General features: G+C 40.4%; 1 protein-coding gene across 5 annotated transcripts in view; it reads right to left on the reverse strand.

Moving 5' to 3' along the window:
* Positions 1–15036, reverse strand: part of tanc2b (tetratricopeptide repeat, ankyrin repeat and coiled-coil containing 2b) — a 159130-nt gene that overhangs the window by 108997 nt on the left and 35097 nt on the right. For 3 of the 5 annotated variants that reach the window (XM_008437289.3, XM_008437288.3, XM_008437287.3), the window contains exons 1-2: positions 12179–12199; positions 8214–8316 (exon numbers count right to left, since the gene is read on the reverse strand). In XM_008437289.3, the coding sequence (XP_008435511.1) occupies positions 8214–8316; positions 12179–12184 (109 nt within the window). In that variant the 5' untranslated portion in view covers positions 12185–12199. Of the gene's footprint in view, positions 1–8213; positions 8317–12178; positions 12200–15036 lie in introns of those variants that run through there. The other 2 variants (XM_081600757.1, XM_081600758.1) reach the window with 1 other exon arrangement.

Raw genomic sequence — 15036 nt, forward strand, 5'->3', positions numbered from 1 at the left:
CTTAATTATCTCCCTTCTCAACTACATCATCATCTTTTTTACAACTATTAAATGCCAATAAAACAGCCATAAAAGGAAACAACACATGTAGGTCATGGTAGTAAGACTTGCTAAATACAAGTCACACTTCACCCTCTTATCTTCATTAAGCCTTCATCTTTAGTTGAAGAAAGGCAATATAAACCCGGAACCCCTAAAACACACAATTAAATCCTGAAGGTTTTCTCCTTAAAGCCTATGTGAATGACAGAAGGGAAATTGAGGACAAGAGCCATAGAAGGAGAGCAAGAAAATAAATAGACCAAGAGGTGAGGGAAGGGAAAGATGCACGAGTTACCACTATTGACGCTGTGATCAGAGACGGAGGAGAGTTTATACCAACGCTTCTTTACCCACGCGTCATGCTGCCCACTCCGTACCGCTGATGCTGAAATGCATGGCTCCCATGACAAAAGAGCAGCATGCGAGAGAGAGACTCCTACAGATTCCAGAGCAGCTCTCTATTTAAATATCACTGTGCTCCAACACAGCAAGTGAAATCACTCAGAAAGATTGCGAGAGCAGCCGTCATACTGCTGTCAGTGGGATACTCAAGACCCTGCTGAGGGTAGTCGCAGAGTTGAGAGGGGAAATTCCCACAAATAACTGCAAAGGATTTATATGAAAGTCAAACATTTCTTTATATTTAGCTTACGGGGAGGCGGACTTTGTTTCCCTAAGTCTAAGTGAATCATTCTCCAGGCTTTGTTGAGTTCTTTGGACAATAGGCAGTTTCTTGGTCACAACACACAAAGATTCAGCCACAAAATGGCTTCTAAACCTACCATAATCAGGAAAAATATGAGTTTGTACAGGAGTAGGCTCAAGTTAGAGTCATTACATAGAGTTCAGACCTCACATTCTTTCTGGATCGTGAAGTTGCCTAGGTATAAAAACAAGAGTTTGCTGGCTGATCTAATTTTTAAAACATAAATGTCAGCCTAATGAAAAAGTGTGTTGATTCATTGCTCATTATAGGCACTTAATACTTTTAGCATGGGACGGAGGCCAACGGTCTGGGCTAAAGTGTTAAGGAAGCCTCAGTTGCTTTACGCAGCCTTCAGTGTGTCCACATTGTTGGGTCTTTTTTTTTTTGCCTAATACTCCAAAGATCTTCTCATGTTTAGGTCAAGCCAGTTTACAGGCCAATCAACTTCAAATAAAATGCTAAATTTACCTTCACTTATAAAAAGAAGACTTTTACCATTGAAAGCAAACCATTGCTTTTTCTCCTTGGTCCAGATAAGACATGTATGATGCTGTCTCTGCTGTAAGAAGTGGGTTGACATGAGAAATGTGGCAGTTGTAAAAGAAAAAAAAATGACATCCATGGTCAATACCTTGAAGCTTAAGTCCAAGGAGAAATAATTGTGTAAAGCCTTAAAAATACAGTACATAAAGGATACCATAAAAGATCGCAACTGTGTCTAGCTCCTTTCATATACAGAAGCTAGAGGCGATTTAAATCTTTTGCACAACATGGGACGGAACCTCAAGTACTCGGTGACGAAGGCAGACTTGTGGCTCGACAAATGCAAAAACCCCCGACAAGGACGTGCTTCACTGCGATTATACTGTCGATTGTGATACAAATGGAGCAACAAGCAGCCGAGTACCATCAGCAGCAGTGAGTGTGCCTTATTACAGCAGATCATGCACTCGACCGCATTGTTCTATTTTATTCTGCAGTTGGCTTTGAGAGAATAGTGTCTTTGCAGTGCGCTTTGGACTGAAACAGCGTGTTGATATAAGCGGGGATCTCATACTTCCAAACTAAGAACACTGAGAGTTGGTTCTTTAACACACTAGCGAGTCTGGCAGATTCAGCCTCTCAGGCTTCACCTGTTGTAATTGGATGCAACACAACTGCCAGAAAAATTTGTCTGCTCACTTTCGCATGCGGCAGCTGTGCTTACACTAGTGGCCTTCTTCGTCCAATCTCTGTGTCGGCGGTTTGCAGCATCCAGGCAGGAGATGGAACACTGCTGGAGACGGGAGCAAATGTTTTGGCACTCCTGGCAGGGATGTACAAAAAGCCTTGAAATTTTATTTTACACTGAAAAAACACCAACTTGTAATTTGAGTGTAGTTATTCAGTGTGTTGCAAAATGTACCAGTGGAAGCTATATGTTTTAAATAACATTTTAGAAGTTTCTACCTTAGCTTTCAGGCTTTCTTGAGGCTGTTGACATTTCAAAATTTGATATTTTTTTATGTCAGAAATGTTGGAACCTCAAAATGATGAGCTTCCATCATTTTAGTGAAAATCTCACTCTTTCTGTTTGGGACAGCCTGAATCAACCAGACTAAAAACTAAGTTGAGTCTTCTTTACTCAGTAAAATCTTCCACACAGAAGAGTGTTGTCACTGCAGTCTTGTAGCATTTAAAAACCTTCAAAACGTATTTCTTGCTAAAAAAAAAAAAATACAAAAAAACCCAAAAAAGATCCAAATTAGATTTTCTCATGACATGAAGTAAGAATGGGTCTTTGGGAAGGCGGGAGAGATTCCAAGCTGTCACATTCCCGACCTTGAAGGACTTAAAAAAGGTCCTTTAGTAAAAGCGTATGGACGGCTGAGACAAGGGTGGTATGTGCATCATGCAGCTCCGTTGAAGCATAATGATGGGCCTATAAGTGCCTCCCACACTCCACAAGACATCCACAAGAAAGCCGCTTCTGACACTTCGGTCACGTCGTCTATCTCAGCCCCCACACCCATCTCGACGCTCTGTCGACAGTCTGAGTGGTCTTTGACCTTCAGTGTGCTTTCGCTTTGGCACCGCTTCCGTTACCACAGTTACCCAGGCGAGGGACACAGGTGTCACCTGATGAGGTTAGCTGTTTTTAGCGTCCAAGCCGTCCACCTGATCGACTGGTAAATTATGTCTGACCCCACGAAGGAAGTGACTCCTCCTCATCCGTTTCAGTTTCGCAGGAAGGTCGTTAAGGTTGGTATAGAAGAACATTATCGTGCTCCTGCAGGCTTCAGAAAGAATAATGAACCTTCTGCAAAGAGAGAGAAAACGTGCAAAACTATCATCCAACGAGGATAAAAATCAGCTTACTGAGAAATAGGCGAACATTTTTGTCTTTGACGTGAGAAGCTACTCAGTTCAACCAACTCTCTTTTGGACCAGTGTATTAACATAGCACCATTACTCTCATAGGACAGTTGTGTTGGCTCACAGTTGCCCAGGCAACACAGCATAAAGGCACCTCGGGATGTCAACAGCTGAAGGGTGAAAGTTAAATGACATTGCAGAAGAAGCTGAAGAAGGTCATAGACATTAGTCTGTTGTTCTTAGTAACCAAAAGGTCAAAGCTCCCCCTTCAACAGCTATGAACCACACTGGCAGACTCTTTGTGTGAAGAGCGCTAGAAATAGGTTATTGAGCCACAGCATGATATAGAAATGAGGTTTAGAAAATGTTCTCAACTGTGCAAGTGTTTTAAATTGGCAATTTCTGATTACAGCATTTTCAAAAGCTACGCCTTACCACCAACTATTTCTCTTTAAAATCTACAACGCAAGAATATCTAAGAACAGAATTCCATTTTTTTTTTTTTACAGCCTGCTTGGAACTAAATAGTCAAAAATGACTAAGTAGCAGATGTAACATCTTACAGTGTGTCAGAGAGTATTAATAATGATTCACAGGTCAGTATTTTTAGAAAACAAAAGCAAAATTATGATCTGTCCGACCAGCCAGTTACTGCATGGTCGTGCCTCATCAAGCTAAAAATGGGATGATTCCGGCACAATATGATTTCTTCACAAAAAATGCTCTAGTGCTCAAAGTCATAGTGTTTACAGCATTGCTCTCATAAAGCTCATGATAAAACAGATGATTTTTGCTCCCAGGAAAAACAGGTCCAAGTTATTTGCCAGTTCAACAAATAATATCCCCATTTGTTTCCACCACATTCCCCTCTTAGCCCTCCTACTTTTTTCATACAGCATGTTTTCATATATTCAAATTATTTCTTATTCATGAAGCTAACCACAGCAGGTTATTTAATTTCTCATTAGTTAAGTATTTAGATGAATTATAGAGATAATCATCAAAAACTTAATTTAACTAAAATAACAGTCGCTGTTGCTTTTTTATTTGTCAAATTTGTGGTGAATGGGACCAAAAAATGTCCCACATTCAGTAAGCCACCCCCCTCTGCAGGAGGACGGTGATGCCGCCTGTTAACAGGATCTGGTTCCATTCACTTTTCCTTTGGTTCATTAATACAGGAAGGAAGGGAACATTCTGCGGAGCAGTCGGTGCCAATCTGTCGCTCCGTGGAGATCAGCCAGAATCGGCTCCTGTTCAGCCGCTGCCCCTCCTCCGGGAGTTTCTTACATCTGATAATATTCCACAGGGGCAAACCTTTTTATCTCAGCGCGTATAATCCAGCCTCTAATGTTTAACGGTTTATATTGTATAGCTTGTTTTGAATGTGAGCAAGCAATATATATGTAAATGTACATCTGCATATAAATGTTTTGCAAATTCAACTCTGAAGCACATCAACCGCTCTGCAGACGTTTACAAATGTCTTTAAGCGAACGCAGAAATAGACTAAATAATTAATGATATGACAATAAGCCGATCTGGGGATAATTGTTGATCTATAGGTCAGAGTTTGCACAGGGATTGCTCATAAATTAAAACATTAAATTCCAAGACGTCATTAAATACGTTTGGTCACAGAAACTGTGAGTGGAGTTGCAAAAACGTCCCGATAGCACATGCTAATTTATTGCGTTGATAAGAGAAAAGAGTGAAATGAAAACCAGAACCGTTTTTGTGGGATTTTGAGAAAGTCACAAATGAGCAGAAAAGTGGTGACAAGAGTCTTGAATGATGTCATGCAGAAAATCAATTAATAAGGAGTGACTGTGCGGAACAGAAATACTTTAAGCCAGCAACCATGACAACAGCAACAAGACAAAGCCTGGTACCGTTATGAGAACTCGCAGTCGGTGCAGCCGGGCTTTACGTGTTGTTCAGAAACGCACTGTAACCACATTTAGGCTGCATTAGGCCCCCTGCTTGCTGTGTCACTTCTTGCTTGTGCTTTGAATCTCAAAGCATGTTTGCTAATCTGATGATCTCTAATTAGATTTTTCAACTACTGTGGAGAATGAGCCATCAATTAAGACTCCTGTAATTAGAGGGGGCCAACTTGATTCCTGTCAAACAGCTGCTGCCTTCAGACTTTTAGAGTTACTGGAACCTACAGGAAACTGGAACTGTTCATAAACAAATCGATACTCGGATACTAATTGATACTAAAAGAAAGAAAAAAAGCCAGTCTCTGTGGAGTTTAATAACTTGAGAGTTCTGATGCAAGCAGAGCTGCGCTAGCCTTCTCCATATTATTTTGTTTTGAAGTTGTCTTACTTTCCTAGAGGTAGCGAATACGATACAATACAATTTCTCATTTTGCCCAAACCTATGTTAAAGCTATTAACATAGTTCTGGAACAGGCTGTCAAATGGCCTAATACAGTTGTTGAAGTTTGTTAAAGCCACATTTCATGTTTGTTAGTGTAAATAAAGAATTGCTAGTGGAATAGCTCTGCCAAGCAAATATTAGCACATTAACTTAGATTCTTAAAAAACAGCATGTCTTATTCTGCATCGTTTTCTTTAGTCAAGATATGTGCAAGTTCATGTATATATTTTTTCTTTCCAACCACAGTTCTTCATCCCATCCCTCTAAAAGCCCATTAGTCATGCAAAATCTTCCTGTCCAGACACACCAACCTTTCAACCCCATTCCTCGTTTTGTAATCAGCCGATGCCATAATTGTAATTGCAGTGTCAGGCTGTTGACTTTGTTTCAAGTCTAGTGCCACTTCTCCACCCCTCTGACGGGAGGATGAAAATTATGGAGGTGGAAAAATAACTCGGAGCCTCGCTAAAACACAACAGCTCCATACGTGCATATACGACAACACGGAGACAAAAGGGAACAATTTCAAGTTGTATAATTTGAATTATTGCTTTTTTGCTTTCAAAATATAAATCACAGAAACTCCCATCTGTTGGCATCTGAAAATGGTCTTTCATAAAACGACAGTTATATAAATCCCAACCTTGTCTCAATCAAATGGGGATTATCTCTGTAGTTTTAAATCTGCTACTCACCATCGTAGCAACTAGTGGCTAAGACATTTTTTCCCGCTCTGTTCAGATTAGTGGGTGGATCCCCCCACCCCCTGCTGTGGGCTGCAACAAACCCAAAGTCCAAAGAAGTCCTCAAACTGCTTCAAATACAGCAGACAATCATTTTATCTCGCAATCTCTCTTTTGAACCGATTTTAAACAGTCTGTGCATGCTGTACGGCAGCTCTGTTTGAGAGAAAACTCCATTTGTTGAGCCGAGTGCTTTGTCCCGTAGTAGCAGCAGCAGCAGCAGCGCTCCCTGCCTGTCAGACACAGATAAGTCAGCCTTGTTCTGCCCCTGAAAGAATTAGACCAACGAACGTCTAGTTTTGATTTTGCTTCTAAATGCAGCTTAATTAAGCTTCCTAAGCAAGTGTTCACAGTCTTAAAGGCAGAGAGACGCATGATGCAGATGTTGCAGAGCAGGAAACAGATTGCAAGAACAGATCCTGTCTGCTGGGATACTCCCGTCATGCAGCACCACTCTGCACATGCGAAAGGCAAGAGACGGCACAGTATTTGGTAACGTCAAGTTTTCTTCGAGCTCGAAGCCCTGCAGACAGGGACGTCACAACACTCAAGTAGTTCCACCTGTTCTGGGTTGCTGCAGTCTGGAAAATCCTCTGCTTCGGTGAGTTTCAAGACATTTGGTTGCATTCATTCAAGAGTTTGAAAGAAAATACTTTTTTTATGTCTGATAATAAAGTTAAATAGATGACATAAGATGCATTTTGTGATCATTTGCTTGTCAAATTGGCACACATTACTAAAGCAGGGATGAAGATCATCGCTTTTGGAGGGACGACACCTAAAGAGATTGAAGCAAAACCCTAAATAGGGGAAGAAAAATGCTTTGAAACTTTAACAGGACAGTTGTTGTAAAATGAACACAACTAAACTGAAGTAGTAACAAATTAGTCCACGTGGAAGTGAGAAAGCTGGATTCTTATATTTATTTTAATCCCAAATTATAATAATGATAATAGTAATACAAACAGGGATAGATGGACCGATAACATTTAATCTAACTGAGGCAATGTAGGTTTTTGGTGAAAAAAATGAAAAATTAGCACCGATTTTCTACACAGTTCTGTGTTTTTAAAGATATGTTTGATTAGCGTTTAGCTGTGTTTTATTACATCATCTAAATCAGGTCTAATCACTCCCCATGCATCTACATTAATATAGCGATCAAGTACAACTAAAGTACAGATTTCTCAAAAACAATGAAAAAACACTATAGTTTAGCGTCAGAAAAGCATTCAACAGCAAAGGCTAAGTGTTGTGAAGTGTCATAAGCTGGTATGTCCCGTCTTCCAATAGCTCACCTTCTACTGAAAAATTTGGAAAATGTTTTCTTCTGACTTCAAAATTAAGAATACATAGATTCCCCTTTCAGGCATCACACCTTAAGACCTCTGACCTCTGGGGTCATTTAACAATTTGAATCAATGCAATAAATCAAAAAATGTGAAGTTTTAAACAACAGGATTGAAAACAACTAACTGAAAGCCTGAAAAACGGAAATTCCCTGTTGTGCTTTTAAAATGACTATTCACAGAGCTGCTCCACTTGGCGTAGCATTCTTTAAATGCCGTAGAGAAGCCGGATTTAAGTTCTGACAACAGGCCTGAACGCCTTGAAAGAGAAAAGCTGAAAATAATAGTGTTGTTACCATCCCGTTTCACCCGTTCCTCCTCCTGCACAGGCGCAATCTGATGGCTTCCACATTCACATAGAGCGATGGGGGTCTTCCAGTGTTATCTAACCTTCTAAACACAGGGTCATGTCCTCCAAGCTTTGGAGATTTTTTTTATTTATTTAGAACTTTTGAAAACCTAGTAGAAATAAATTCTAAAAGGGAATTTATTCAAATCCGCTAGCTCGCATTTGTGGATTTTCGGTTTATTTCTGCTTCCAAAAATAAACCGAGATGCCTCGTCGACACCTCCCGCAGCTGACGGGCAGATGCGTCATTGTTTGTGACGGGAATCATAAGACACACTCACCGCTGCTGCGACTCTTGCGGTTGGCCTTCCCCCCCGTCAGTAGCATCTTCAAGCTGTTCCTAAACATGACTGCGGCAGCGGAGATCCGACTACAGAAAGAAACCTGGTGGGAGAGAGCAGAGAAAATACACGTTGATCTTTTTGAAGGAGCCTTTCAGCACGGTCGGATGTCCGCACGGAAATCCGACTGTCAACAGTAGAAATAATCAGTTAAAAGCTTTATCGGCGATATCAAGAGACTGCTGCAAAGCTACTAAATTCTCCAGATAGGAGAGAAGAAGGGAAACTTCAAAAGGAGTTAATGTATCAGAAAACTGAAGCGGGAAAAATCCCTTTCACAAACGCTTGATCTTATCGCCGTCATCAAAGTGTGAGATCAAGTGTCTCCTTGTAATTAGAGAAGAATAGAAGGAAGTACAAGTGGGTTTACAACACGTCGTGGAGAAAGATCCCCCCAGCCTTCACTTTTATTTGGTAAACAGAGTGCGGTCAGTGGCAGCGCAAGGTGAAGGATGACGATTATAAAAAGTCAAAGTAATTCGGTAGCATGTATGGAGATGGAAGGGAAAAGGCAAGACACGAGTACAGACACAGAAACACAACTAAGCAGTGAAAACAGAATAAGTAAAAAGCTGTTTTAATTGTTGGTATGAATAAAAAAAAACACTATTATTTATTGTTCCAAGTTTATAGAATCTACTGTAAAGTGTTTGAGAAAAGAAAGCATAATAATAAACCATTTAATATGCTGCACTAGAATGCAGCAAAAAGTAAAGGTAACATCCTGACAATATTTTCTTTTTCACAACCGAGTCAGTGATTTCCTCCGACCCTTACCCTCCTCCACAGCGCCTCACATATCTTTGATGCGAGCCTTTCTTTGAGTAAAGCGCATGGCAGCAGATGTTCTCCGTTAAGTGGTGGTTACTCTGTAAAGCCCCCACAGTTAAGGTCCAGCTGTGGACCCAAACGATAAATATATAAATAAAAAAAAGAAGAGAGTAAAGGCATGAAAAGGCTCTTGAAAAGCCTTCCTTCTCCTTATCCTTCTTCATATCCCACTTTTCTCCACAGTTGCGATATCCCACTGACTGTAAAAGTGTCTTTAAAACATCCACAATCTTCATATTACCTCCACTGTGAGTGAAGCTGGAGGAACGGATGATATCACCGTTACGGAAGCACCATCGGCCACAAGACTCACATCAGTGGATTTCAGGTTTTCTGTGACGTGTTTCTGGATTTCTTGGAAACAGCGGTGAACTCTAGGACTTTTATAAGCAAAGCTTATAAGAGTCCATCTCATCTACGTCGGTCAGGTTCCATTATCTGTGAGAAGAAAACTTGATGCAGACACACGACTGATCCTCTCTTCCAGCTGGAGGTTGGTTGAAAAGCAGCATCAAATTCATCCCACAGATTTAAGTTGACAGAACACAATTTGTTTTTTTGCTTTTTTATCGAAACTAATCAATTAATCCCATGCTGCTTCACAACCAACAAAGAATAGCACACATTTCTAGATTAATATGCAGTCAAGTGATAGTGTCTTCATCTATCATCTATCTATTATATATATATAGCTAATATGCCTTTCTGTTATAGACGTGAAGAGAGTAAAGAGGCAACAGGTCGGATCTGAAAATATATTCCAAAGCAGTGTAAGAGTCAACGTAGCAATACTCAAGCTCAATATGAAACATGAGTAGCAAACAACCCCATTATGACCGGTTTGGATAGCCTGCAGGGCATAGGCTAAGCTGTGATAATACTAACCTGAAATCTTAAAAAGCTATGACTCAGTCAGTAAATACCCAGTGTAACTCTGTCAGCTCCTCCTCGCAGTAAAAGGGCTACAGAGAAAAATAAGAAGGGGGGGGGAAGAAAAAAAATGTAACAAAAATGACTTCATCTATCCCAGTAAATGTGTTTCCATATGTTTAACCATGAGCAGAACAGGAGCGACAGTTCGCCGTTAACAAGCTGCCAGAGCAGAAAATGAGAAGAGATGTTGCTGTCTGTTTCCAGGAAGAGAGAATCAATGTTTAAAATCTAAACAGGACAGGACAGAGCGTGTGCAAGAGAGAGAGAGAGAAGCTCACACACAGCGTTTCATCTGAGGGTGTAAGCGTTCACCTCTCCCATTCCCACTCTCTCTGACCCTCTGTGCCGGCCTTTATGAAGGGAAGCCAAGAAGCAGCATGCTCTCACAGATTCAGAAATGTGCGCAAGCGGATGCAGCCCATCTCAGGATCCTCCACAGCCTGCTCCTAATGCTCATTCTGAGTGTTAAAACCCCACTTAAAGGCACATTCCCCAGGCTTGCATGAGCGGCTTTCAGCAGCTAAATGTGACTAAAAACAGCACATTTGTTTGTTCTAATGAAAAATGAATCGAGCAGCTTGAGGTGCTTGTAAGCTTTGCTGGAAAAATAAAGCCGTGTAAACATGCTCCAAAACAGAATGCTTTGCAAAAGTATTCACTCTCTCTGAAATTTTCACACATCATAGCCACGAAATCAATGGATCTTGTGTGATATAACAAATATAAAACAGAAAAAAAGAGAATAAATTACTGTGAAGGGTTCTCATGTTTGGAAATTAAAATTTTTGCCCATTGTACCTTGCAGAGTAGCTCACATTCAGTCATATTAAATGGAGAGTGCCTGTGAACTTCAGTTGTTTTTTTTTTCTGTAGAGCAGTGGTCCCCAAACTTTTTCCTGGGAGGGCCACATAACTTTTCCCTTCTCTGGTGGGGGGCCAGAGTCAGTTTGCAACAGAAAAAGTGTGACGATTGCAGGAGTGTCTAAATGTAAAAATGTATTGTTTTCCAGAAAGCATAATCAAATAACCCTCTCTGGGTTCTTCACTGAACAAAAGTCAGGAAATAAATAATAACACTATTAATGAAATAAATAATAACCAAATAACCCTCTCTGGGTTCTTCACAGAAAAAAATCCAGGAAGTATTATAGTCCGTATTTTCCTAACTATGAGCCGCACCGGACTATAAACCACAACCCAAAAGTTTTTTTTTTTTGTTTTGTTTTTTTTACCAGTAAACATACACATCTAAGCCGCAGATGTCTCTGCCGCCCCAGGTTTTCCACAGTCGTTGCAGCAGCAGCAGAGGGGGGCGGACACCCAAAATTTTAGTCATAACAGGTCAATTGAATATCACATTTATTACATTGAAAAAGAAAAAGTTGCCAAGTTTAGATTTAACTGAACTGATTACGGTAGTTTCCGAACGATAACTGTAACAGTAAATGTGCTGATCCTTCGTGTTGCAACTAGCATGTGCTAAAAGAAAATGGGCGCCTTCTTCTTCTTCTTTAGATTTCAACAGCAGCTTGCATCCATTATTGTTGCACTACAGCCATCTACTGGATCCTAATATCTATACCTCAAATTCTCACAATGATCCCAGTATCATTAAAAAAACTGTTGAATAGCTATTTAACTGATCAACATTTTCAAATTTTAATTCCCTATTAAAACCCAATTCCGTTTTAATGGGAATTAGGTTCCCATTAGGTTCCCGTTCTTCTTTTATTTCCAATTTTGACTTCCAATGATTCACTTTATAATGGTCTCGCTATGGTGTCTTGTACCAAAACTAACCATCAGCCAAACTCCTTTCACACGAGTCAGGATTAATTAGTTCTTCCTTTATTTCCATGTAGAATGGAGTGAAACTGTCAAAACACAAACAACTCAGGACGAGTGTTTTACATTCAGATACATACATTAGAAGTACAACTGACACAACAGCTACCTCAGAATGTTATGAGCGGCAATGCTACGTAGCGACCTGAGAAATCTTAGCAGCCTGCTAGTTAGCACTGACGTATCACATAGTCAAATCGCCCGCAGGTATTTCCAAAACTAATTCAATAAACAAGTTACTTATTTTATCATATGTTAACATAAAGGCTCATTTTGAAGTATAAGCTGCTACTTACAGGCATTGCTTCGAAGAACTCGACCGGAATACGACGTTCATAACAGACACTGTGTTCATCTGCTCTAACGCTACCAACAGTACTAATTACATAACTTAAAAGTCGAGCAGTTCCCTAAAAGTCCAACAGATGGCAGCAATGCGCCATGCAAAACAAAATACCCTCAGTTTACAGGACACACTTCCTTCTAAAGAGCCCCCTGGTGGTTGAAGAAAAATCTACATATAAACCGGAAAATGCAATCTGAAAAAAAATCGGAATGCTTTCTGGTATTGTTCAGGGGTCCGAACCAAATGTGGAGGCGGGCCGGATCCGGCCCGCGGGCCGTAGTTTGGGGACCACTGCTGTAGAGCATCCGCACAGGAGGTTTCAGTTCAGTTCAGGTCTCATAGGACCAAAGCTCTTTCCTCCACTTTTGCTGTGTCTCCTACACAGTTGGGGGCAAAATGCAAACTCATAGCATTCAGAAAGGATTTTCATCCTGCAATTTTATTTTATTTTTTTACATAATGACCAGGTTTGTGGAGAGTTACCAATAGTTGTCCGGTCAACAGATTCTGCGACCTATGCTGCAGATCCTCTGGAGATACTATGACAATAATGCGGTCTTCATGGTTGCTTAATTTATCAATACTCTACTTGCCCAGTCAGTTTAACATAGATGGACGGCATTGTCCCAGCAAGTTTGCAGTTGTTATTTCTGCATGCGTTTCTTCAAGATCGGATCACGGCAACAAATTATTCACGTTTAAAAACATCACTGGACTGTCCGGGGGTTGTACAAAAGGATGCTGACCAACTTCTGGCCTGCCACACTGCTCCCTATCCAGTTCCACTGGCTTCCTGTACACTGATCTTAGTCCCTATTTATACGGCCTTAATGGTCAAGCGCCTCCAGAGGTCTCAAACCGTTTGCATCTATATGTCCCTGAGGTAAAATGACCAGGCTCTTCTGGTTGTGCCACATTCAAGGCTGAAAACTAAAGGTGAAAGAGTCTTTTTAGCAGCAGTATAGTGACTCTGAAACACTATTCCCTTTAGTTTGATATCTCTGGACTCTGATGACCTTTCAAAAAGCAACAAAAACTAATCTTCTTAACATTGATTTCCTTTAACTATTGGATGCAGCAATATATAATGTGTATTGTAATGATAAATGTCTTGAAAGCCACTATAGACAAACAAACAGCAACTGCTAGATTTTCGCATTTGCCTTCTTTTTCATCTATAGATGCTTTTTCCATAACTTTACACCAATAAAAACTTGTTCTTATCTTTATCCCTAACCTTTTTATCTTGGTCTTCCTGATGCTGTTTGTTAACTAATGTTCTCTAACAAAACTCTTTGCCCTACATATAATATTTCAAACATCTTTTGGAGAATCGAAGGGTTCAAAACATGCTTGACAAAAAACCCCACCATGGTATAACACTAAGAAATCCGAGTTAACACAATACCATCACCTTAAATGTCTTATACTGCATCTTTATAACGTACAAGTTAAATTTTAATCAGCCTTTACATTTTTTAACACAAAAGAAATCTGGCCAGCAGAAGGTGCATGCACTCCCTCTTCTGAGTAAGAGCCAGGCCTAAGATCTGCTGTGACCCTCCATTAATTACAAAGCTTATTTTCAATCAATGAAGTAGCCTTTAATGGGGCCAGAGATGGCAAAGGCCAGTGTCACAGGGCATCAAATTGGATTTATCTCATCTTACCCTTCTGCCTTCGAATTAAAACCCATCCGAAAGGAAACCACACAGACTCAATGATACGATTAGAGAATGGGGACACACACACACACACACACACACACACACACACACACACATTTCCCAGAGGAAGGCTCTTACTGTGATTAACATTAAAACAAAAGCCACAACAGACACAAAGGACTTTAAAGAGATTAAAATGAATTCTGTCTCAGGCATAAATTGGGCACATGTGTACAAATCAAGAAATCTGTAAAAAACAGAGAAATGACTGTGCTCTTCCTGAAGATGGAAGAAAAATGTGTTTAAAAATATCTAATTAGGTGTCCTCCCATCAAAAACAATGAGAAGCCCAAGATAAATGAAGCATCGACAAACCGGAAGACTAATGCCGCCGGCCCAGAGGGATGCACGTTTCTTCAGGCAATTACAGCGCAATCTGTCAGTCTGACAAGGAAACATAAATGTCAAACCTTAATCAAATAAGAACAATGGCAGAGAGGAGTGGATTTCTGACTATTTATCTAATAACGGCAGTCTCGTTGAGACAGAGTAGCCCGGAATCCAATCATTTCTTCAGTTTGAGGGGGAGGAGTAAACATGGACCTGATTATTAAAGCAGAACCTTCCTGCCACATCGCATCGGTAAAGTCGGGAAACAACCATCTGCATTTAAAAAGAAGAAGAAGAAAAAAAGAAAAAAAACCTAAATTCTAACTTCACTTATCTTCCCGGCGGTAGACACTCCCCACCATCAGACAGGGATAAATCATAGTCTCCAGTTTGAAGATGGCCATGGGAACAGAGCTCCATAAATCACACTGATATCAATAACGGGAAGTGTCAGGGCCTGGCTCTCACCGTCGGAGTTGCACGAGGCAATGCAGAAACCACTCAGGGTTGCTGCTAACAAAGTTTCACTCCTGCCCCGCAATGGATTATTTATTAATATGGATTTATGTCCTTTCATTCTGTGCTGCTGCTGAGGGGAAGGTGATGATATCTGTATCACAATGAAGCAAATGTGGCTGTGATCAGTCACAGGTGAGACAGTTTTCAAACCTCCTGCAGGGAAAAATTAAACTGTTAAAAACTCTTCATCTTTCTAGGCTACTTTCAGGATTTGCCGCAACCTGCTTATGGC

The sequence above is a fragment of the Poecilia reticulata genome, chromosome 19 (assembly GCF_904066995.2).
Source record: "Poecilia reticulata chromosome 19, P_reticulata-male-v2, whole genome shotgun sequence".
Taxonomy (NCBI): domain Eukaryota; kingdom Metazoa; phylum Chordata; class Actinopteri; order Cyprinodontiformes; family Poeciliidae; genus Poecilia; species Poecilia reticulata.